This window comes from Canis lupus, chromosome 6, assembly GCF_048164855.1.
Source record: "Canis lupus baileyi chromosome 6, mCanLup2.hap1, whole genome shotgun sequence".
Taxonomy (NCBI): Eukaryota; Metazoa; Chordata; class Mammalia; order Carnivora; family Canidae; genus Canis; species Canis lupus.
Window position 1 is genome coordinate 59,847,251 of NC_132843.1, and position 25,566 is coordinate 59,872,816.

Below are 25,566 nucleotides of genomic sequence, written 5' to 3' on the forward strand. Positions count from 1 at the left end.
GAATGCCGCCTTGGGTGGGCAAAAAAGTTAAAGCCAAGGTCAAGGGAGACAGTTTCCAAATAGGCCAAAAATAAAACACTTGTGACATCATTAGAGGAAAAAAAGCCAACATAAATTGCACCAAGATCAAAGGCAAAAAAAAAAAAAAAGAAAGAAAAAAAGAAAAAAAAAAAACATGTTTGGTTAATACTGGGCTTTTGAGCATTTCTTGCGCTCGCGAGGCCCGTCTATCCATCCACACCACACTTCGTAACCCTGCTATTCTAGACCGATGACAAGTCCAGCTGCGGCGCAGGGATCCCGCAGGCCAGACCCCGCCGCCAACTCCGGCCTCGGGGCAGGAAGGAGGCGTTTCCCCGAGGGCAGCTGTAACATAAAGCAGCCTCTCTCCCGTCTTCCGCCAGTGAGAGAGCGATGTCGGTGCAAATAAATAAATGAATACATGAATAACGACCTGAAGGGGAAAGGGGTGGAGAGCGGGGAAGGGAAGCTCTTTTCTTTTTAAATTTCCCGCACCCCTCCTCCTCCCCGCCTCCCCGCGCCTTCCCCACTTCCAGCGGCCGCTCGGGAGCCGCGAACCGCGCGCGGCGGGGCGGCGGGCTAGAGGGTCTCGGAAAGTGGGCGGGGCTGGCCCGATGAATAGTTCGGAGTCCGATTCTTCCTGCCTTCGGTGGCAGTTCCTCCTCCGCGTCGTTACTCGACTGCACACGCGGCCGGGCCCTCGGCCCTCGATTGCTCCGGCCTATCACCCTGGGATGCCGCCTGCCGCCGCCACCGCCGCGGCTGCCGGGCTTGTGGGATCGGTGGCGGAGCCGGAGCCGCAGCCGGAGCCGGAGCCGCAGCCGCGGCGGGACCCGCGCGTCCCGAGAGTTAGGGGGGCGGGCCGGCTCGTTCCTGGGGTGGGGGCCGAGGACTGGCGGGCGAGACCCCGGGGCCACCGCCCCCCTTCCCTGAGGGAGCCGGACGCTCGGAGGCGCGGCGGCGGCGGCGGCGGCGGCGGCGGCGGCGGGAGCCGGTCGGAGGGGGCGGCCCCTGGCGGCGACGCCCCCAGCCCTGCCCCGCCCGGCCGCACTCCATCCCCGGCCCCAGCCCGGTCCGGCCGCGGGGGACGCCGGCGGCGCTGAGCTAGGCGGCTCCGCGGGGGGGGGGGCAGGCGGGCGCGCCGCCCGTCCCGGGGGGGACCCACACCTGAGCCCCGCACCCGGACCCGGACCCACCCCCGGCCCGGGCCACGCTGGATCCGCCTCCCGGCCCGGGTCCCGCCCGCCGGCTGCAGGTGGGCTGCGGCGCCCGAGCCGCGGGCAGTGGGCGGCGGGGAAGGAGGTGAGCCGCTCGGGTCGTTGCCCCGCCGCCGCGCGCTCCTCCTCCCCTTCCCGCAGGCAGGGCGCGGAGCCGCGCGCCCGCCCCGCCGCCGCCTCACCCGCCGCCTCACCCGCCGCCTCACCCGCCGCCGCTCCCGCCGCTCCCGCCGCCGCCCCCGCCGCCGCCGCCGCGTCCCTCCCGGGCACCATGGAGCTCTCCCCGTCGTCCGGAGGAGCCGCCGAGGCGCTGTCCTGGCCGGACATGTTCCCGGCGCTGGAGTCCGACTCGCCGATACCGCCGGAGGAGCTGGAAGCGGTTCTCCCCGTCGGCGGGGCCGTGGCCGGGGGCATGCTGGATCGGATCCTTCTGGAGTCGGTGTGCCAGCAGCAGAGCTGGGTCCGGGTGTACGGTAAGGACCGCAGGCCGTCGGAGGGCTGGCGTCGGCGCTCCGGCCGATCCCGCCCCCGCCCCCAGGCCCCCCCGGGCCCCCGGCCCCCCGACCCCCGGCCGTCCCGGGTCGTGCCCCGCACCCCCTCCCTTTCTGTCCCGGCGTGCGCGTCCGCCAAGTTTCTCCAGAGTAGCGCTTGAGCGGAGGCGTCCTGCCGTACGGTCTTTGGACCTTTTCGGACGCCCGCAGGACGTTTTCAGGTGCCGTCCAGCCACGCAGACCTCAGAGTCAGGCGCTAAGCTGGAGGGGGCACTGTCACCCGGTTTCAAGGAGGTCGGACGGGGACGCCCCGTGAAATCAAGCGAGCCGAGTTTTCATGTCTTTCTCCTTGAGTGAGGCGAGGCTGCAAACCGAGCTACTACGGAATAGCTTAGCAGTGGGTAAGACGGCAAAATAAACATAGAATGACCGAAAATATTAATTTGGTGGGAACAGACTGGCCCGTAACCTCTTTCCGAGACTCACTCTCCCAAAGGCCACCAGTTAGTCGGTCCAAGGGGTGCGGGATGGTGTCAGATGGCACTATTGTTTCTGGTTCTCGTTTTGTGAAAGCGACCGGGCTGCGGCTGCGACTCAGCAAGTTAAAAGTGATGAACACACTGAAACTTTCCCTTTCTGCATTCCTAGTAACCACCTCTTTAATTAAAACTGAATGATGAGATTCTATTAGGGTGAGCCTTGTGGCAGCCTTGAAGCCGGTGCTGGTTTTCAGAACTCCTAGCCCAAGGATTTATAGCTTGGAATTCAGGGATCGAGCTGTGGCTTTCCAAAATATCGAAACAGTCAAGATGTTTATCACTTAGCTCACGTGGGCACAAGACATTAGCCATGTCGCTGACTCCAAGAGGGCAAATTTGAAGCACCTGGGATCAAAGACGACGTTAAGATGTTATCCTCCAGTCATGTGCATTGAAGCCTATAGTGATCAGTACATTATGCCTTTTTCCTTCATCCTTCTGAAGAAGGTATGTGATTACTATTCAAGAGGGACCAAGACTTAGAAGTTCTCTCTCTGGATGGTTTTTGGTTGATTTCAAGACTTCAGGTCCATCATTAGGAGAAAGATCACAGAAAGAGGAGTCCAGAGACTTGAGTTTTTGTCTTGGTTCTGCCAGTAAGTGGCTATGTGATTTGGGGTAGATCAGGTCACTTTTTTTTTTTTTTTTTTTTTGAACCTCTGATTCTTCATCTGTAAAACGAATGAATTGGATTAAATAATCTCTTAATGGCCCTTTCAATTGTAAAAATCCTGTAGTTCTTACAACCACTTCTTAAGGATTTATGTATGTACCACTTTATATTTTGCTCGGTGCTTATACATGGTCTTTGATGTTCTAAGTAACTGAAAGAATTAAAGCAAAGAAGTAGGAGATGATGTAAGGTCATCCAGTTCATTCTCAGCAGATTAAAAACTTGAGTGCCTGATTTCCCATCCACCTGCTGATCCCATTTATCCGATAGCTTATAACAAAGGTTGACAAGAACCTGAAAATGAACTCGAATTGGAGTATATTGTAGTTAGAATGTTTTTCCATCCTATCCTCCTCTTTATCATTACACACTTCTCTGGCACATTGCTTTTTACATAAAGTCAGAGATAGGGTCGTGTTACTGTGAGAATATGTATTTATGATAATTTGGTATTTCAGTGTCCAAAAGTATTCTGTCTGGGTATTCCAGACCTTGCGTAATTTTTTTTTAAAGATATTTATTTATTTATTATTTACTTACTTACTTATTTATTTATTTATTTATGATAGACATGCAGAGAGAAGGAGAGACCTAGGCTGAGGGAGAAGCAGGCTCTGAGGGGAGCCTGATGTGGGGCTCGATTCCAGGACCCCGGGATCTGAGCCAAAGGCAGATGCTCAACCACTGGGCCACCCAGGCCCCCCCCCCCCCCCCAAGACCTAACATAAATCATTGTTCTTTGCATGAAACCCATAAAAATAGGTGCATGTTTTTGTTGCTCATTTTTAGGGGTAGATTTGTGAGTGGTGTGTGGTGTGTATGCATATATATACATACAGATATGTGTATATTTTTAAGTATATATAAATATGCATACATATATTCTCTACTCACATGTACTATGCATGTCAGTGTCAAGTTGCAGACTTTCCACAGCATTGTAACTTTTTTGCTTTTCCTATCAATTAACCAGATGTTTTAATTTACTGTTTAGTGTACTTATACTTTCCTTCCTCTAAGGCAGTTCATCCTGGATACTACTTTGTTGTCTTTAGTTTAATGTAAATACTCCAAAACTATCTGAATGATTCTTGGCTTCTCTGTGTCCTTAGCTAGTTTTTAAGTTGCCTATTGCATAACTCTTTGAAAAGCTTTTGAAATAAAAATAATAGAATGTGGAAAATCGATTTGGAAAACACTAGTTCATTTTGGTTTTTTTTTTTGTTTACTTGTTTATTTTGTGTGTTCACAATCTTGATTGTTTTGGAACACTTAGGTTCTTCTACACAATTTAAGGAGACTTTGATGAGTGTCGGCTAATGTTTTTAAAGGAAATTCAGAAACTGGGAATCTAGTCTAGAGTATACAACTGGGGATTGAGAACTGGAGTTTTCATTCTCTCTTTGCCACAAATTGGTTGTCTAACTTTGGGTAAGTAATTTTAACTCTGTGGCTCTAGGTTTCTACATAAAATGTAAAATCTGGACTAATTGGCATCTGTGGTCCATTTTAGCTTTAGAGTTGTCTGATTCTGTGGCCTGCCCTATTATTTTACCTATTACTTGGCCTACCAATTCCAGTCTGACTCTTGGGGACAAGCATCAAGAAAGCCTCTCCCCCCTTTTGTTTTTCTTAAAGATTTTTATTTATTTATTCAAGAGAGACACAGAGAAAGAGGCAGAGGCAGAGACAGAGGGAGAAGCAGGCTCCATGCAGGGAGCCCGACGTGGGACTCGATCCTGGGTTTCCAGGATCACGCCCTGGGCTGAAGGCTCGCTAAACCGCTGAGCCACCCCGGCTGCCCAAGAAAGCCCTTAATGAGTTTAAATCATGATTATCAGGGGCTTCTGAGGAGCACTTTTATCAAAAGGTCAGTGAACTTAGTTGTGAAAGCAGGAATGTTGAAGGCAGATGTATATTTGTTTGGAATGTTTTGACAAGATAGGAAGGTGGAGAAAATGGGGATCTTGTTTAGGTGAAGCTTATTCAGTTTTGAGCACTAACCTGAAATAGCCATGTGGACTTTAAAAGGGTACAAAGTAAGAGCTGTATTAAGTGCTCCTGGCTTCTGGCTATGGTACACATTCTCTACAATATGTTTGAAATCAACATGCAAACATGCAAAAAAAAAATCAAAATGGCACTAACACCCCTCCCCCCCCAACCTGAATATCTTAACAGAAACTTTTGGAAATAATATTTTGTTAGTTCGCCTCATGAAATTTGAAGACTAGGCACTGTTTTGAGTTTGCTATCGACTGTTTTGTTGATAATACCTGTATTCAGAGTTTTGTATATTGCCAGGATTAGAAAACTTTTTTTTGGAATCTGTCAGAGCTTTAAAATAGGTAGATGTATATTTAGAAGACAAATGCATCTCTTTGAGACATAGCTAAAAGAAAATATTTATGCTGCCCTGTCCTTCATTTTCTTTTAGTTGTAAAATGTTCCATTTGTTTTATTACAGTTTTATAATAAGTTGTGCCTGTGCCCTGTCAAGACTATAAAATATTTGATACCAGGAAGTCTCTCTTGTTTGTCTTTGTATTCCTATCTTGCCACCCCCTTCATTGTCACCATGTCTAGCAGATTGGTACCTTGCTCATAGTCAGTGTCTGTTGGATGTTGATACATGTGTCCTTTGACCATCCAGATCTCAACCTGACTGATTGTATGGGTGGCAGAGTAGCTTAAACAAAGGCATGCCACAAACAGCTAAATATGGATGCAGAATCCAAGAGCATCAAATGCAGAACATTTTTCAGATATTTATAGCCTCAAAGCAAAGTCAATTGGCTGAAAAAGCGCAGCAGCCTAGCAAAAGGAAACGGGAGCGGCAAAGCCAGCCTCACTGTCTGTGCTTTCTGGTAAACAATGAGAACATTAAAATTAACTACTTTACCATGAATGGATGGCGAGTGCAGGACACTGTTTGGGAGAAATTGAAGATCCCAGTCTCTAGTAGGGCCTACATTGGAGCTTTGCACCCATCAGCATAACAGGTCTGCAAGGGCATGCACAGATGTGCTCTTGTATAGCTAGAGGGGAAATACAGTTATCGCACTAAAGTGCTCACCAAGAAATCATATGGTTTTGATTTTAATAGTATAAGCAGGACTTATCTAAAATATTCACTTAATAAAATAAATAACATCCACATTATTGCTTACCATTAAGCTAGTGTATAACTCACTGTTTATTGATGACTGATAGGGAGCTGCTGGAAATTTTCTAAAGGCTGGTACAATTTCAGCAAGCAGAACAGAAAGAATCATACTGCATCATATGCCATATAATTCTAGACATGTGATAATGAGAATTTGGTAAAAATTTCTCATGAACCTAGAAATGAATTGATATAGGGGGCGGTTTCCCCTGTTTGTATTAAATAGTTTTGCTTATGTTTCATGAATAAAGACAAAGATGAGATATATTTCATTGCATTTTTAGATAATATGCCTCTATATTTGCTTAAAACACTGCAACCAGTAACAAGTTCAGGAAATTGTTTCATTTTGGTCCAGTATGAATTAGATGTGACTAATTCACTGGCCTTATACGAAATGTTCTTAACATAATTAACTTTGCATATTCTCAGTGAATCACTCATTCTTACATGTCTTAAATATGTACCCCAGGCATGACTCCCTTTTTGTATTAATGTGTGGATGAAAGTTGTTTTAAGTTTTGTGCTCTAGCTAATTGATTGCTTGAAGAAAATCAGTGAATGTGTACCCAATATATCCCAAAACATGTTCACGTTGCTTAAGTGTCTTAATTTCCTCAAATACTATTAATTGAACTTTTATTATTATTATAATTATATAATAATTGTATTATAATTATTATTAAATTATATTAGCAATTCTTGGGATCTTTTAAATTTTTGTTTTTATTTATGATAGTCACACACAGAGAGAGAGAGAGGCAGAGACATAGGCAGAGGGAGAAGCAGGCTCCATGCACCGGGAGCCCGACGTGGGATTTGATCCCACGTCTCCAGGATTGCGCCCTGGACCAAAGAAAGGCAGGCGCTAAACTGCTGCACCACCCAGGGATCCCCAATTCTTGGGATCTTAAGCTTGAGTTCAGTACCTAGATTGTGGCATTACCTTTGAATGTTGAAATGTTAATTTCCCAATACATTTTATGTACATTAGTAGACAGTTCGCTGAAACGAGAGATAACTATCAAAAGAATGGCTAGGCATATACTGTTTATTTTAAATTGTGGTGTTGATTTCCAATAGCCATCCCTTTTTTTCTTTTGAGAGAAAATTTGTATATCTCATTTAAATTTTCTGTTCTTTTAGTGTTTATAGACATGGACAATTTCCTTTATCATATCTTAGTATTTTTCTACCCTCTATTATGTTGCTTTATTGCTATTTCATTTTCAAAGATTGAAAATATTTTTGAAGAATAGAACTATACATCCATAGTCTCTTTTCCATAACCATTTGGACTAGAGTGTTTCAGAATCCAATTTTTTTTTTTTTATTTTAGAAAATGTGCTATGTATACAGTGACATAAGCCCCTTAGTGGGATCTGGAGCAACATCCAGGAATCAATCATGCTAATATTCCTACAGTTCAGTAAAAATCCACACAAAGTATGGTATAAGGCTATATATAGTGGTGTGTCATTGAAGGTCAGATTTTACTGCTGAAGAAGTTATGAAGAAAGTGTTTTCACAGCTTTTTGGACTTAGGAATTACAGGTATGGAATTGAGGGTATGTACAAATTTTCTGAACTAAATAATGCAAAGTTCTAGACTACACCTGTTTGAGAATAGTTCACTTAACAGGAGTGCCTTTATCTTTTCTACATTGTAAAAATCAGTGCCTGTACTTTAAAAAATGATGTACAATCGTGTGTCATTATGTTGAATGAAATAAATTTCTCGGATTTTCTAAGGAAGAAAAGGAATTCACATGACAAAGCAAGTAGGTTTTACTAAGATTACTAAGGAAGCGGTGGCAAGGCAGTGGTTTCTAATGCTTTCTTTCATTAGAAAGAAGGATGAGGTAAGTTGAAGCAGAGGATTTATGTAATTGTTCTTTGCAGTTGCTCTCTTCAGTAGCACAGAGTGATTTGACCACCTTTTAAAGTAGGTGAACCACAAAAAAGCATTCAACTAATGCCCGAGTTAATCCAGGTTGTCTGCTCCCTTGTCCCTCCCTATTGGAATAACTTTTAAGTAACAAGAGAGGTGTTTGGTCTTGTTACCAGGAGGAGGAGTTTAAAGTGTACTGAGGGCACTACCGAAATTGCTTCACTCTGTCTTGGCAGAGGGATAATTGCTCTCTGATGTTGGTAAAAACACCTTTCTTCCTAAAAGCTATCAAGTGCTTCGTAAGACCTGTAGGTAAAGAACCCATTATAGATTTAATGTAGCTTATTTTCTAATGAAGAAGGCAGCCATCAAAAAGTACCTGATATGCAAGTGGTAGAAAAAAAAAGATACGCCAAGGTTCAGGTAATAAGTAGGGTTAGTGGGTCTACTGTAAACAATAGAAAAAAAATGGAATCCTTGAAGGCATGACAAAACTTCATCTGCTAGACTGTGATACAGAAGTTGTCATCTTCCTTATCTCGACAGCAGATTTGGATGTTAGAGTCTAAGTTTTGACTTCCCTTACCAAGTGTTGGTTACATTAGTTAGTTGCCTGATTCTCCTCTGCTCATAAGAGTCCAATTTAGATCCTGATTGCATTCTTATGCCTCCATAAATTGTCAATACTTAGATTGTGGCATTACCTTCGAATGTTGAAATGTTAATTTCCCAATACATTTATGTACATTAGGAGTAGACAGTTGTTCGCTGAAACAAGAGATAACTATCAAAAGAATGCCTAGGCATATACTGTTTATTTTAAATTGTATTGATTTCCAATAGCCACCCGTTTTTTTCCTTTGAGAGAAAATTTGTATATCTCATTTAAATTTTCTGTTCTGCGCCTGGGTGGCTTAGTGGGTTAAGCATCTGCCTTTGGCTCGGGACATGTTCTCAGAGTCCTGGGATCAAGCCCCACATCGGGCTCCCTGCTCAAGGGCTAGTCTGCTTGTCCTTTCCCCTCTGTTCCTCTCCCTGTTTTCTCTTCCTCTCTCTCAAATAAATAAAACTTAAAAAAAATTTTTCTATTCTGTTAGTGTTTATAGACATGGACAATTTCCTTTATCATATCTTAGTATTTTTCTATCCTCTATTATGTTGGTTTATTGCTATTTCAGTGTTCAAGTTCTGTTCACATTGTATCGTTGTCAGGCTTTCTAAAAGTACTCCTTACTGGACCCCTGAGTCCAAAAGGTTGGTAATACTTGCAGATACTGTTTGGGAGAGCAAAAATTTACAAAGGAAAACATTTTAACAAAAGGCAAGAAAGCAAAATTCAGAAGGATGCTGTGGAAAGTTAAGAAGAAACATTTATTTATTTATTTATTTATTTATTTATTTATTTATTTATTTATTTATTTATTTATTTATTTATTTTTATTACAAAGAAACTTTAAAGTTGATAGTCCTAAATATTTTCAGAACAATCCTTTAAGTTACCTCATTAAGGAAACTGGATCAGGAAGTTTAGCTTATTCCCAAAATTGGAGAACAAATTCCACAGTTTGCCAGGATTAGAACTCTAACCTCAGATTCCTCAGCCTCCTGTTTTAGCTTCTAGATCTTACTGCGTGCCCTTAGGGAGATGGCCTTTCAAAGCTTAAGGTCAGGAAAGCTGGACAGTGAGAAATACCAGATTGTTAGTTTCACAGTCTTGAAGGGAAATGCTGGAAGTACCATTACCTAGGTAACAGAAAACAAAAATGGACAAAACATTCAGAAAGTAGGGGGATGAAATAATCTTATAGTGTGATTCTTAAGAGGTAGAGTAGAAGACAGATTAGATATTTTTCATCTCTAAATTTTTTATCCATAAATCCTCTATTTTGTAATTGGAAGTAATGTTTTAAGGAAATTTAAATGTTTCATTTGTGATGCTTAGAAACCTGGATGATACCTAATAAGTTTCTACCTTCTCTTTTAATTTCTAACCTCTCTGATTCACGTTATAAATTAATGCCTTGGGATCCCTGGGTGGCGCAGTGGTTTAGTGCCTGCCTTTGGCCCGGCGCATGATCCTGGAGACCCAGGATCGAATCCCACGTCGGGCTCCCTGCATGGAGCCTGCTTCTCCCTCTGCCTGTGTCTCTGCCTCTCTCTCTCTCTCTCTCTCTGTGTGACTATCATGAATAAATAAATAAATAAAATCTTTTAAAAAAAATAAATTAATGCCTTTTTTCTTACTATGAATATAATAGTGCTTAATGTAAAGAATTTGAATTATAGGAAAATCCAAAGAAAATTAAAGTCACTTGTAATTACACTTCTGAGAGATAACTATTCTTTTAATATTTTGTTATATTTTTATCCCTGTCTTTTCTGTGTAAAAATGTACTTCTTTGTATGTATTTGCTATCATATTGCATATATTTTACATCTTTCTTTTCTTTTCTTTTCTTTTCTCTTTTCTTTTTTTTCTTTTCTTTTCTTCTTTTTTTAAAAGATTTATTTATTCATGAAAGACAGAGAGAGAGAGCAGAGACATAGGCTGAGGGAGAAACAGGCTCCCTGCAGGGAGCCCAATGCAGGGGGAGAAGGGGGACTGGATCCCAGGACCCTGGGATCATGCCCTGAGCCTAAGGCAGATGCTCAACCACTGAGCCACCCAGGAGTCCCTAAATTCTGCCTTATTTCTAACAGTGTGTTTTCTTAGTTGTTAAAAATGTTGAAAACTTTTCAAATATATTTTTATTTATAAATTTAAGTAAAAATATAGGTAGACATTTGCATCTTTCAATATTCAAAAGATATAAGAGGATATTCCATGAGGTCTCTCTCACCCCCTCCTCCTTACCCCTCACTTACTTACCATCTGGCTCGCAATCATTGTTCACTCCACACAATCAATAAATGTTTGAAATTCTTGTGTATCTTTCCATACCTATTCCCTGCCCAGAAAAACAGATAAATAGATAGGTATATAAAAATTCTACCAAGAGTGGGATCCAAAAAATTTCGTTCATAAAAATGCAAGGTCATGTTTTTTTTTGAAGTTAATGAATGGACTGGAGCAGGCCTGCAAAGGAAGTTGGCTGGGAGTCCTGGGGGTCTGGAGCCAGTTGTTAATTGCTTTATATCTGAATTGATATTATCATAGTTTTTACTCTGTGTATGCTTTTTTCTCCTTTTTAACACAAATGATAACCCGTTATAAGAATTTATCTGCACCTTGTGTTATTTCTGCCTCATACCCTCTCTCTATACACACTTATTAAAATATTTTTGACATAGTTTCCTGTCAGTTTGTAAAGCAGTTCTTCATTCTTTTTGTGACTGAATGAATCATAATTTATTTAACCAGTCCCCAAGTTTTGCTGGTATAAGTGATAATACAGTGAATAATCTTGAATATAAGCCATTTTGCTTGTGTATAAATATTTTTGTAAGAAAAAGTCATAGAATTGCTAGGTCAAAGATATATGTACTTATAATTTTGAAAGATATTCACAAGTTGCTCTTGTTATAGGTTGTAACTATTTATATTTCACCAGCAGTGTATCAGGATGCCTGTCTCTATACATAGGGAATTATCAAGAATTTTTGAATATGTGACAATCTAAATGATGAAAATAGTTTAATTTTTCATATCTCTTACATTGAATGCCTTACAGAGCCATTTAAATATGTCCTTGTCTGTGAATTGTACATATTTTTGCCCATTTTTATTGGGTTGTTGGATCTTTTTCCTAGTGATTTGTAGAACTCCTTATTAAATAAGAAGGCTTTTACCTGTATTGAGTTGCCAGTATCTTCATTTGTCTTTTCTTTGCCTCTCTACAAGAAATTCTTTTCATACAGTTGAATGTATCAGTCTTGTTTTTTTATGGCTTTTGGACTTTATGCTATAGTTAGCATGGCCTTTCCTATTCTGAGGTTATAAAATAATTCTTCCATGGTTTGTCAAGTACTTTTTTGTTTTCATTTTTTACATTTATTTAATTAAAAAAATATTTTTATTTATTTATTCATGAGAGACACAGAGAGGCAGAGACATAGGCAGAGGGAGAAGCAGGCTCCCTGCAGGGAGCCCAGTGCAGGACACATTCCAGGACCCCAGGATCATGACCTGAGCCAAAGGCAGTGGACCTGAGCCTAAAGCAGATGCTCATCACTGAGCCACCCAGGCATCCCCACTTTTTACATTTAAATCTTTGATCCATTTGGAATTCATCTTGCTATAAGGTTTGAGATATAGATACAATTTCATTTTTAGAAAGATGGTTTTCCAGTTGTCCTAACACTATTTGTTGAATAATCCATCTTTTCTCCACTGATTCAAGATGACTTCTCTATCGTCTAATAGACTACCATTTATATTTTGGTTTCTTTCAGGATTTCCTACTCTGTTCTAATGGTCTGTCTATACTGATGTGTCAGTATCACACTGTTTTATTACTCAACTTTTATAATATAAAAATATAATTTATTAATGAGTCTAATTTAACACAACTTATTTAACCATTATCCTATTTTAGACATTAACATTTTCCTAAATTTTTATATTCATAGTCTGATTGTCTTTGTGCACAAATCTTTGAATTGAACTTCTGTTTTTCTTAGGCTGAATTCCTAGAAGAGTGTGTTTTTTAAAGGCCTGAGACTTGGTGCCAAATTGGTGTGACCTTCCTAGAGAGCAATTCTACCACAAATATGTGAAATTATGGCTCATAATTTAAATCCTACTTTATATATTGCTACTTTCAGCACATTGAAGTATTTTTATATAGATTTCATGTGGTGCCTTAAGCATTATTTAGCACGTATTAAAAGTCCTCAGAGTAATGCTAATAACACTGCCCTTCAAAAATGGAGTTGCTGGGCGGCCCCTGTGGTTTGGTGGTTTAGCACCGCCTTCAGCCGAGGGCCTGATCCTAGAGACCCAGGATCGAGTCCCACGTCAGGCTCCCTGCAATGGAGCCTGCTTCTCCCTCTGCCTGTCTCTGCCTCTCTCTCTCTCTCTCTCTCTCTGTGTCTCTCATGAATAAATAAATAAAATCTTTAAACCCCCCCCCCCAAAAAACCCACGAAAAACAAAAATGGAGTTGTTTTTCTAATGGTATTCTTTTTCATTAATGGTGTATTTCCAAATGAAGGAGGGAAGGACATGAGTATAGATAGAGTCAAAGCAATTGGTCTGCTAGAGGGTCAAATCCATGACCATGGCTTTATTTATATGCTACGTTAGAATCCAGCTGAAATAACCTGACATATAGATATATAATGGTTCAAATAACTCTAAGAACGTAGTTGGTGGCTTTCATCTCAGCTGTTGGTGTCCTCCTTCTACTCTTTGTTTCTTAGAGTATTAAGAAGGAAGTGACATTCATGAAAATTCTTTTGAACATGATTTGAATATAGGGTCATTTAGTCTTAGCTGGATGAACAACTACGTTGTATGTCTTATATAGTACTTATATAATTAGTGTCTAATTCAAGGAGTGGCAACAAGAACTAACATTAAGGACAAAATTAACTGAAAATCTTTTCTTCAGAAAAAAAAAGAGTAGAAAAATTAGTCTCTGCAAAATCATAGTTTATAAAGACCATTAATTAACCATTAACCAAATTTTCTTTTCTCCTTCCTTTCTTTCTTTCTTTCTTTCTTTCTTTCTTTCTTTCTTTCTTTCTTTCTTTCTTTCTTTCTTTCTTTCTTTCTTTTCTTTCTTTCTTTCTTTTCTTTCTTTCTTTCTTGACTTTTCTAGAGCAGATTTAGATTCACAGTAAAATTGAGAGGAAGGGGGCAGTCCCCGTGGCGCAGAGGTTTGGCGCCTACTGCAGCCTGGGGTGTGATCCTGGAGACCCGGAATCAAGTCCCACGTTGGGCTCCCTGCATGGAGCCTCCTTCTCCCTCTGCCTGTGTCTCTGCCTCTTTCTCCGTGTCTATGAATGAATAAATAAAATCTTTAAAAAAAAAATTGAGAGGAAGGTATGGACATTTCCTGTATATTCCTTGTCCCCACATCTGCATAGCCTTCCCTATTATCAACATCTCTGACCAGAGTGGCACATTTTTTACAGTTGATGAACCTATGTTAACGCATCATTTGTAGTTCATATTAGGGTTCCCTCTTGGTGTATACATTATGTGGGTTTGGACAAATGAGTGGTATGTACCCACTATTTTAGCATCATACAGAGTATTCCCTCCCTCCCTCCTTTCCTTCCTTCCTTCAATTTTATTTTATTATTTTGTTTTATTTATTTTTAAAAAATATTTTATTTATTCATTCATGAGAGGCACAGACACTGGCAGAGGGAGAAGCAGGCTCCATGCACGGAGCCCGACGTGGGACTCAGTCTTGGGTCTCCAGGATCACACCCGGGGCCAAAGCCAGTGCTAAACTACTGAGCCACCCGGGCTGCCCATCTTCAATTTTATTTTTTAATTCATCTCTATACCAACATGGGACTCAAACTCAACCACAAGATCAAGAATTGCATGCTCCACCCACTGAGCTGCCAGGTGCCCTTCCTACAGAATATTTTCATTGCCCTTTATCCTCTGCTCTGTTTATTCACCTCTCCATATCCCCTACCCCCTAACCCATGGCAGCCACTTACATTTCTGCCTCCTTGGTTTTGCCTTTTCCAGAATTCTATATAGTTGGATTCATATCCACATTTTTTTTTTAATAAACTTTTTTTTTAAGATTTTATTGGTTTATTCATGAGAAACACACACACACACACACACACACACACACACACACACACACAGGCAGAGACACAGGCAGAAGGAGAAGCAGGCTCCATGCAAGGAGCCCGACGTGGGACTTGATCCTGGGACTCCAGGATCATGCCCTGGGCCGAAGGCAGGTGCCAAACCACTGAGCCAACCAGGGATCCTCTTTATCCACATTTTCTTTTATCAGCTAGCTGTTTCATTTAGCATGAATTATATATAATGAATAATATGATTATTATATAATTATAAGCTTGCCTAACTAAGTCGGAAAGGAGCAAATAGGAACAAAGTAGTTTACATTTTAAAATGATATAGAACAATTTGAGTGTGAAACTAGGAATCTATATCCAGTTAATATTGTGGAGGCTCTTAGGAAATTGTATTTGAATTAAATTTGAGCAGGATATAATATATATTTATTTTGCTTCTGTGATTCCCTTAGGCTTCACTACATACAATTCTTAGTAAATTTCAAGAATGCCTCTGAGTGAGGAACCCAAGGCCTTTCTACTGCATGTTCCTATTTTGAAATGGGTTTGAAATGGGCTTGTTTTGCTCAGGTGGTTGGTGACTAGTTTGTAGCAATAAACAGACCTTGAAGAAGATAGCCAGGACAATAGCTACTAACAAAATACATGTTTCAGTATCTAAGAGAAGACCTTATCTTTCATATTTTCTGGTTTCATAAAGACTTCATAGTTTTCCTTTTTATAGAAATGAAGGTTTACATGCTTTTTTTTTTTTTTTTTAAAGATTTCATTCATTCATGAGAGACACAGAAAGAGAGGGAGGCAGAGACATAGGCAGAGAGAGAAGCAGGCTCTATGCAGGGAGCCTAATATAGGACTCGATCCCAGGACTCCAGGATCTTGCCCTGTGCTGAAGGCAGGCGCTCAACCACTGAGCCACCCAGGTGTCCCTATATGCTTATTTATTAATCTAGCTTGATAACATGGTTAAGAAAGAACAGTATCATCCTGTGGTGATTTCCTATTGATATGGAAAGGTAATCCAGAAGATTTGACATGGCCATTTTTCTTACTGTTTTAAGTCAGAAAGTCCTAAGAGGAGATTTTTAGTTACTTGCATCCCAGATTGTGTTTTTGGTATATACCTTGATTGTCAGGCCAGAGTGTCACCTTGAAGAGGTATTATTATATCTATTGGCCAATAATCTTTCTTTTTCTGAAGCTTACCTAGCAATGATGTTTCTCTTATGTAATTGGTAATGTTATTCCATTTACCTATAAGCATATTATATAAAATTCTGTTTTTACAAAATTGCTTTTTTTCCCTGTAATCTCAAATATCCTGTTTTTCTTTCAACAAATTTATGAAACATGGTAAGTAGTTTTTTGGGGAAGAAATCATGAAATCAAGTAGGATTAGAATCTGGGTAAGGTTGAATCTGAGTTCCAATCCAGTCCCCCCCCCCCCTTTTTTTGAAAGATTACCCTATCTCTTTTGTCTAAGCTCATAGTTACTGTTTCTAATTTAATATATTTGTGTTAAAATGTATCACAAACTGTTTAAAGTAGCATTTTAACTCTTTTCTAAATTGTTTTAGATTTTGCAGTTGTTCTTAATATATCTCTGCTCTTTCAGAGTCATATAGTTAAGAATGGATATCAAGTTCTTGAGTGGTGAACTGCAGCAATAAAAGTGAAAATGTTGAGTGGAATAACCAATAGATCCTTTTTCTTTGTGTGTGGTAAAATATACATACTAAATTTCATTTTAACCATTTGTAAGTGTACAATTCAAATATAATCCTGGGGCACCTGGATGGTTCAGGGACTCTTGATCTTGGGGTTGTAAGTTTGAGCCCCATGTTGGGTATTGTAAAAAAATTTTTTAAAAATGCAGTCACAATGTTGTGTAATCCTCACACTGTCTATACTCAAGTTTTTTTCATTACCCCCAACAAATACTATGTACCTAGTAAACAATAACTGTCCCTTTCCCCTCCTACTAGTTCATGGTAACCTCTGTTCTACCTCCTGTCTCTATAAATTTGCCTATTGTGGGTACTTCATACAAGTAGACTCATACAATATTTGTTCTTCTATGTCTGGCTTATTTCACTAAACCTGTCTTCAAGGTGGCATATATCATCTTCTTGTAGCTTATATCAAAATTTCATTCTTTTAATGGCCAAATAATATTTGTTTGTTTATCCATTCATCTGTTGATGGATACTGAGTCATTTCCATCTCTTGGTTATTGTGAATAATGCTTCTATGAACTCTGGTGTACCAGTATCTCATTGAGAACTTAATTTCAGTTCTTTTGGATATATACCTAGGAGTAGAATTGCTGGATCTTGTGATAGTTCTGTTTAACCTTTTGAGAAATGGCCAAACCTTCCATATATCTGTACCTTTTTTTGTTTTCCTACTGTAATGCACAAGGGTTCCCATGTCTCCACATTCTTGCTCACACTTATTTATTGTTATTTTCCATTCCTTTTGATATAGCCATCCTAGTAGGTGTGAAGTGGTGTCTCATTGTGGTTTTGATTTTCATTTTCCTCATGATTAGTGGTGGTAGATATCTTTTCATGTGCTTATTGGCCATTTTTATATTTTATTTAGAAAACTGTCTTTTCAAATCCTTGTTTTAAATTAGTTCTTAGTAGATATATTTGTATTTTTTAAATTGTCAGTGATAGTGTTAATTATCCTATGTATTAAACTTAACTCTAGTAACACTGCCAATCATGACTATAATTGTAGCAACAACAATAGTGACAAAGTAAAACTTCTTGGGTGCTTATTATGAGCCAGGCACAGTTCTGGGTGTTTTATGCCTATGAATTTATTTAATCTTCATGAATACACAATGAAGTAAATGCTGTTATTATCCTTATTTTGTAGATGAGGAATCAGAAGCATAAAGATGTAAAGGAACTTGCTCATGGTGTATAGCAAGTAAATGGCTGATGTAGGATTTTTTTTTTTTAAAGATTTTTATTTACTTATTCATTCATGATAGACACACACAGGCAGAGACACAGGCAGAGGGAGAAGCAGGCTCCTTGCAGGGAGCCCGATGCGGCTCGATCCTGGGTCGCTAGGATCAAGCCCTGAGCTGAAGGTGGCGCTAAACCGCTGAGCCACCCAGGCTGCCCTGATGTAGGATTTGAATCCAGGTGGTTTGCTATTGAGTTATATTCTTAATTGCTATATAATTTGGCTTCTCATCTATAAAAATTCAAAACTGTTACTACAAGGAGCATAAAGTGTGGTGTTTTTTAATTTGAACCTTGAACCTGTAGTTTATCTATATGTTTTATATACCACCATAACTGTAAACCAATGACATTTGATTGGCTAGCTGTGCTTTGGATGTTATGATGTTACTGAATTTTTTTGTAGAGTTGTCCAAGTTCTATTAATCGTAGATAACATAAGAAAGCTGTGTGTGGGTGAGTAGTGTGATATTTCTTTCTTTTCCTTTTCTTTTTAGAGACAGGAAGAAAGCACATGAGCGAGGTGGGGGGGGAGGGGGCGGAAAAGAGAATTCTAAACAAGCGCAGAGTCCAATGTGGGGCTTGATTTCATGACCCTGAGATCATGACCTGAGCTGAAATCAAGAGTTGGATCCTTACTGAACCATCCAGGCGTCCCATGATATTTCTGTATTTAAAAAAAGATTAAACAAGTCCGTTAGCTATCTAAAATTTATGTATTTTTAGCAGTAATACAAAATAGGAAAATTGCGTGTTTGTTTTTTGAAGAAAAGCATGCCTTTTTAGGCTTGTCTGTTTAACCAAGCCACTGAGAATGCCAAAATTTAAGAGACCACATTGTCTTAAGAACCACGAGTTAGGGCAGCCCCAGTGGCCCAGCAGTTTAGTGCCGCCTTCGGCCTGCGGGTGTGATCCCGGAGACCCGGGATCAAGTCTCATGTCGGGCTCCCTGCATGGAGCCTGCTTCTCCCTCTGCCTGTGTCTCTGCCTGCCTGCTTCTCTCTCTCTCTCTCTCTCTCTCTCTGTCTCATGAATAAAAAAAAAAAAAAAAAAAAAAAAAAAAAAGAAGAAGAAGAACCACGAGTTGTGTTCATCGGGGTCATAGCCTTATTAATTCCAGGATGTAAATTTCAGGTGGCTTTCCAATTTAATATTAATTCTAAAAAGAGGATCCACCTTTATAGAGCCAGGCAAAGCCAAACATTGATCAGAGTTTGGCCAGATAGCATATATTTTAGGATATTTATAGAATTCACATGTTCTTCTGTAAAAGCCCAGGACCCGTGGCCTCTTGGTAGGTCTTACCTGCTTTCCTCTTAGTTCCTCTTCAGTCTGGCTTTCCTTGTAGTATATATGCTTTATGATTATTATAATTATAATACTTTTTTAAAGATTTTATTTATTTATTCATGAGAGACACAGAGAGAGAGAGAGGTAGAGGAACAGACACAGGCAGAGGGAGAAGCAGGCTCCATGCAGGGAGCCTTATGAGGGACTGGATCCCGGGTCTCCAGGATCACACCCTGGGCTGAAGGCGGCGTTAAACCGCTGAGCCACCTGGGCTACCCTATGCTTTATAATTAAACCTATCCTGAGGCTTGTATTTCAAGGACTCAGAAACTTAGAGGATGATTCATACATGGTAAAATGTGTGAATTGGTTCTGAAATTTAACTTATTTCCTGCTAATAAATTATAATTTTTCAAAATCTGTGATTCTTTTGAGCTATGGACAATGTAGCAAGGGGAAGTGAGGTATAATCTTAAGTTCTGATCAGTTCATTTTTTTTTTAAAGGATTTTATTTATTTATTTATTTGACACAGAGAGCTCACAAGTAGGCAGAGTGGCAAGCAGAGGGAGAGAGAGAAGCAGGCACCATGGAGCAGGGAGCCTAATGCAGTGCTTGATCCCAGGACTCTGGGATCATGACCTGAGCCAAAGGCAGATGCTTCACTGACTGAGCCACACAGGCACTCCTGTCAGTTCACCTTTTGATGAACATTTGGATTGTTGCCATTTTTTTGACTATTAGAAATAAAGCTTCTGTGAACATTTGTGTACAAGTCTTTGTATAGATGTATGCTTTTATTTTTCTTGGGAAAATACTTAAGAGTGGAACAACTGGGTCATATGGTAGGCATATGTTTAACATTTTAAGGAACTGTTAAACTGTTTTCCTAAATACTTATACTATTTTACTAGGTACAGTATGCAGAGTGTGACAGTTCGAATTTCACTGCCTTACCAACACTTGGTATGGTCAGTCTTAAATTTTAGCCCTTCTAAAAAGTATGTAGTGATACCAGTTGTGGTTTTAATTTGCATTTTTTTCTGATGACTAATGATTTTTCTGATGACTAATAATCTTTTCATGTGTTTATCAGACATTATTTTAGTTAGATGTAAAATCTTTTGTGCATTTTATTTTTTATTTTTTTAAAAAGATTTTATTTATTCATGAGAGACACAGAGAGAGAGGCAGAGACATAGGTAGAGGGAGAAGCAGGCTCCATGCAGGGAACCTGATGTGGGACTCAATCCTGGGACTCCAGGATCATGCTGTGAGCCAAAGGCAGATGCTTAACTACTGAGCCACGCAGGTATCCCTCTTTGTCCATTTGAAAATTGGGCTTGTCTTATTGAGTTACATGAATTCTTTATATATTCTGGATATAAAATCATTGATCATGTATGTGATTTAGAGTTGTTTTTCCCTGGTCTGTGACTTGTCTTACCATACTCTTAACAGTGTCATCAAAGAATACAAGTTCTTAATTTTGATGATGTTGATTTTTTTTTTCCTTTTATGAGTTGTGCTTTTGGTATTTGATATCAGAAATCTTTATCTCAGGGTCATGAGTTTGAGCCCCACGTTGAGTGTTGTAGAGTTACTTAAAAAAAAAGAAGAAAAATATTTGTGTGGCCCAAGATCACAAAGATTTTCTCCTATGTTTCTTTCTAAAGGTTTTATAATTTGAGGTCTGTGACTTATTTTTATTTTTTGTGTGTATATGATGCAAAATATTGAAATTTGTGAACAAATATGGACATCTATTCTAGAACCATTTTTTGGAAAGAGCATTCTTTCTGCACTCAGATGCCTTTCCATCTTTGTTGAAAATCAAATATATGTATGGGTCTATATCCGAACTCAATTATATTCTGTTGTTGTCTATGTTGACTCATGAGCATACTATTTTGATTACTATAATTTTATAATAAGTTTTGAGATCAGATATAAATCCTCTAACTTTGTTTTTCTTTTTAAAAATTATTTTGGTCAGGGCTTCTGAGTGGCTGAGTCAATTAAGTATCTGTCTATTCTGTTTAGGTAGTGATCTCAGGTTGCATTATTATCCTTCTCCCTATTCCTCTGCTGGCCCCCCGCCTCCCCTACTACCACTTGTGCAGGTGCGCTCTCTCTCTCTCAAATAAATGAAGATATAAAATCTTAAAAAAAGAAAAATGTTTCTGACTAGGCCATTTGAATGCCCATATAAATTTTAGACTGAGCCTGCTGGGGGATTTGATTGATGTTGTGTTGAATCTATAGATCACTTGGGAGAAATACCTTAGCATTATCAAGTCGTTCAATTTAGTACATCTCTCTCTCTATTTTGTCATTAATTTCTCTCTACAGAGTTTTCAGTATATAGTCTTGCATATTTTTTCTTAGATTTACCCCTAAGTATTTCATAATACTGATGATATTATAGATTGTATAATTTAAAAATTTTAATTCAGTTATTTGTAGCTAGTATACAGAACTATAATAGATTTTTGCATTTCATTTTATATTCTACAGACCTGCTAATAAACTCGTTTGTTATTTCTAGTGAAATTTTTTGTAGATTAAATTGGCTTTTCTGTATATTGTTTGCATATAAAGACGGTTTTACTTTTTTTTTCCAATTAGGATGCCTTTTATTTTTTTCTTGCCTGATTACATTGGCTAGAACTTCCAGGATGATGGTTAATTGAAGTAATGAGAGGAGACATCCTTTCTTATTTTAGGAGAAAATTTTCAGGGGTCCCTGGCTTGTCAGTCAGTAGAGCATGCAACTCTTGATCTCCAGGTAGTTCAAGACCCAGAATGGGTGTAGAGTTTACTTAAAAGAAAAAAAAAAGAGAAAAATTTCAGTCTTTTTACCATTTAAGTGTGATGTTAGCTTTAGTTTTTTTGTTTTTGTTTTTGTTTTGTTTTTCTGTAGATGCCCTTTATCGATTTGAAGACATTTTCTTCTATTCCTAGTTTCTTGAGAGGGTTTTTTTTTTTTTTTTTTTTTTTAAGATTTTATTTATTCATTCATGACAGCACACAGAGAGAGGCAGAGACATAGGCAGAGGGAGAAGCAGGCTCCTCACAGGGAGCATGATGTGGGACTGGATCCCTCAACTGGGATCATGCCCTGAGCCAAAGGCAGACGCTCAACTGCTGAGCCACCGAGGCGTCCCAGTTACATTGATTTAAAAAAATTTTGTTTTTCTTTGTTAGAGATAACATGAGAGCGAGAGACTATCAGCTGGTGGTGGGGGGGTGTGGTATAGAGGGAGAGGGAGAAGCCCGAAGCCTGATACGGGGCTCAATCCCAGGACCCTGTGATCATGACTTGAGCTGAAGGCAGATGCTTAACCAACTGAACCACCCAGGCACCCCAAATTACATTGTTTTTTGAAACCAGCTTGCCATTCTGGCATAAATTCTACTTCTCATGTGTTGTTATCTTTTTATAGGTTTGATTTGCTAAAAGGTATGTTAAATAATTTTCCATCTACATTCATTCAAGAATATTGGTTTATGATTTTCTTTTGATATCTCTCTGGCTTTGGTTTCAGAGTGTGCTGAAATCATAGGATGCATTGTAAGTTATTCTTTTTATCTTTAATTTTCTGCAAGTTTGTATAGAATTGGTATTATTCTTTGTACATTTGGTACACTTTATCAGAGAAAATTTTGTGGGAAGATTATTCACTTCAAATCTAATTTCTTTAATAGATATAAGGCCATTTATGTTACTTATTTCTTTTTTATTGTCTGTGTTTTTGTAGGATTGTGTTAGCTTTGTCTCAGTTGTCAAATGTATCAGCATAAAATTGTTCATAGTATTTCCTTATCATTTTAATGTCTGTAGAATCTCTAACAATGTTACTTCTCTCATTCCTGATATTTTAAATTTGTGTCTTACCTATTTTATCCCCTATCCGTCTGGTTTAGGTTTATCAATTTTATTGATCTCAGAATCTGCTTTTGGTTTCATTGTCTTTTTAAATTTCTTTTCTTCTGTGTACTTTGGGTTTCATTTGTTATTCCTTTGCTAGTTTTTTTTTTTTTAAGATTTTATTTTTTTATTCGTGAGACACGCAGGGGGGGGGGGGGCAGAGACACAGGCAGAGGAAGAAGCAAGCTCTATGCAGGGAGCCCGACGTGGGACTTGATCCCAGGACTCCAGGATTACACCCTGGGTTGAAGTCAGGCACTCAACCCCTGAGCCACCCAGGCATCCCTAAAGGTAGACTCTCAACCACTGAGTCACCCAGGTGCCCCTCAAGGAGATTTAAGTAATATAAGAAAATAATAATTTTAGTTGCTTCAGGTAGAAGGGTGAATCTAGTCCTTGTTAATCCATCTTGGCTGATAGCAGATGTCCTTCTGTATCTCATTTGGGCCTGAATAAAAATGGGTCTAAGAGCAAGTCAGTAATAGTATTCTCTTTCTATAATTTCAAATCTAATGTTTGTACATCCTCAGATATGTATGATCTTGAGCTCTGACAAGTTGGGTTTCTTTAGTGCCTTTTATTTAAAGTCAGTACTCCAAGAAGGTCAACACATCTCTTTCCTGTCACTCACATACTCAATACAACAAAAAAATCTTCATATGCTACTTTAAATTCCTCTAAATGAGCAGCCCCGATGGCACAGTGGTTTGGCGCCGCCTGCGGCCCAGAGTGTGATCCTGGAGACCCTGGATCGAGTCCTGCGTCGGGCTCCCTGCATGGAGCCTGCTTCTCCCTCTGCCTGTGTCTATGCATCTCTCTCTCTCTGTGTCTCTCATGAATAAATAAATAAAATCTTTAAAAAAAATAAAAAAAATATAAATCCCTCTAAATGTGCCACAACTATTAATGACATAAGCCCTGACTATAAATTTCACAGCACATCTCTTCCTGTAAACAGTGGAGTGGAAGTTTGGAATGCTTATTTGACCTGAATAAATCACTGAAATATTTTCTTCCCTTCTTTGAAGGTGCTGATTTTTGGCAAGCAAAGTAAATTTTTCTAGGTTTACACTAAACTTCCTAAGCTTCTTATTAGCAAGTAATTAGCTACTAAATCATGCTAACTATTAGGTTTTAAAACAGCCAGTTTTGCTAAGTATATAATGGTAAGCAGGGATGTGGGGAGCTGGTGAAGGGGATGTACTTGGCTCCCAGACTACATGTTGTAGTGCAGGCTGGGGAATGAGGTCTATCCTTGTAGGTTCACCATAGATGTATAGACTGAAAACAAATTGACTTAGGAACAAATATGTATGTTGGCATGTCTAACCTAAGGCAAAATTACCATTTTTTAAATATTTATTTATCTGAGAGAGATAGAACATGTGCATGAGCAAGCACAGGGGGAGGGGCAGATGGAGAAGAGAATCTTAAGCAGACTGTCTAAGTGTGGAGCCTAACCTGGGACTTGAACTCAGGACAACCTGAGCCAAAACCAAGGGTCAGAAGCTTAGCCAACTGTGCCACCCAGGCACCCTGAAGACAAAATTATTATTATTATTATTTTAAAGATTTTATTTATTTATTTGTGAGAGACACTGAGAGAGAGAGAGAGAGAGAGAGGCAGGCAGAGACATAGGCAGAGGGAGAAGCACACTCCCTTCGGGGAGCCTGATGTGGGACTTGATCCCTGAACTCCAGGATCACGCCTTGAGCTGAAAGCAGAGCTTAACCACTGAGCCATCCAGGTGTCCCGTGAAGACAAAATTATTATCATTATCATTATTATTATTATATTATTTTTATTTATTCATAGAGACACAGCTAGAGAGAGAGGCAGAGACACAGGCAGAGGGAGAAGCAGGCACCATGCAGGGAGCCCGATGTGGGACTCGATCCCGGGTCTCCAGGATCACGCCCTGGGCTGCAGGCAGCGCTAAACCACTGCGCCACCGGGGCTGCCCGAAGACAAAATTATTTATGGGCCCTATTATTCTAATAGGGATTATAGTTTAGTCAAGGAAGTAATTATTAATCAAACATAGAATAAATATAAAATTACAGTGAAAGTACATAGTGTCTGTTCTAGTGTGTATAACTAATCTAATTTAGTTTGGTAGAATAGAGAAGACTTTCTTGAGGAAGTGACTGAGATCTAAACGATGAATGGGAGATAACTAGGTGAAGGGTATTAGGAGTGGGGGAAGTCCCAGGTGGAGAGGACTGCATGTGCAAGGACCTGATCCTAGTGAGCTTAGGAAGTTTGAGAAACTGAATAAAGACCAGACTGACTGGATCTCAATTAGTGAGAGGGCACATCGTATAAGATGAGGCTTATACCATGACACATGAGAAGTAGCTATGTGTCAAGGATTTGGGTCTGGAAGATGATGCCTGGTCCATTTGCTTTAGGAAAAAATCACTCTGGCTATAGTATAGCCAGAGAGATCAGTCAGGTTATTGTATTTTGGGCAAGAGATGGTGATAATTTAGGCTAGGGAGATGATAGTGGAGAAGAGAGAAGTAGACAGACTTGGGAGATATTTAGGAGATTAAAATGGATAAGATTGGGTGAAGGATTAGTTTTGGGACACTTGATATGGGGAGAGATGGGGAGATGTGTCAAGGGTAA

At 39.7% G+C, this 25,566-nt stretch overlaps 1 protein-coding gene across 4 annotated transcripts in view; it reads left to right on the plus strand.

Annotated features, from left to right (window-relative positions):
- The first annotated feature begins 1,469 nt into the window (after positions 1-1,469).
- The window catches only part of RASAL2 (RAS protein activator like 2), a 347,482-nt gene continuing 323,385 nt past the window's right edge, over positions 1,470-25,566 (plus strand). For 2 of the 4 annotated variants that reach the window (XM_072830777.1, XM_072830778.1), the window contains exon 1: positions 1,471-1,711. In XM_072830777.1, the coding sequence (XP_072686878.1) occupies positions 1,510-1,711 (202 nt within the window). In that variant the 5' untranslated portion in view covers positions 1,471-1,509. Of the gene's footprint in view, positions 1,712-1,963; positions 2,131-25,566 lie in introns of those variants that run through there. The other 2 variants (XM_072830776.1, XM_072830779.1) reach the window with 2 other exon arrangements.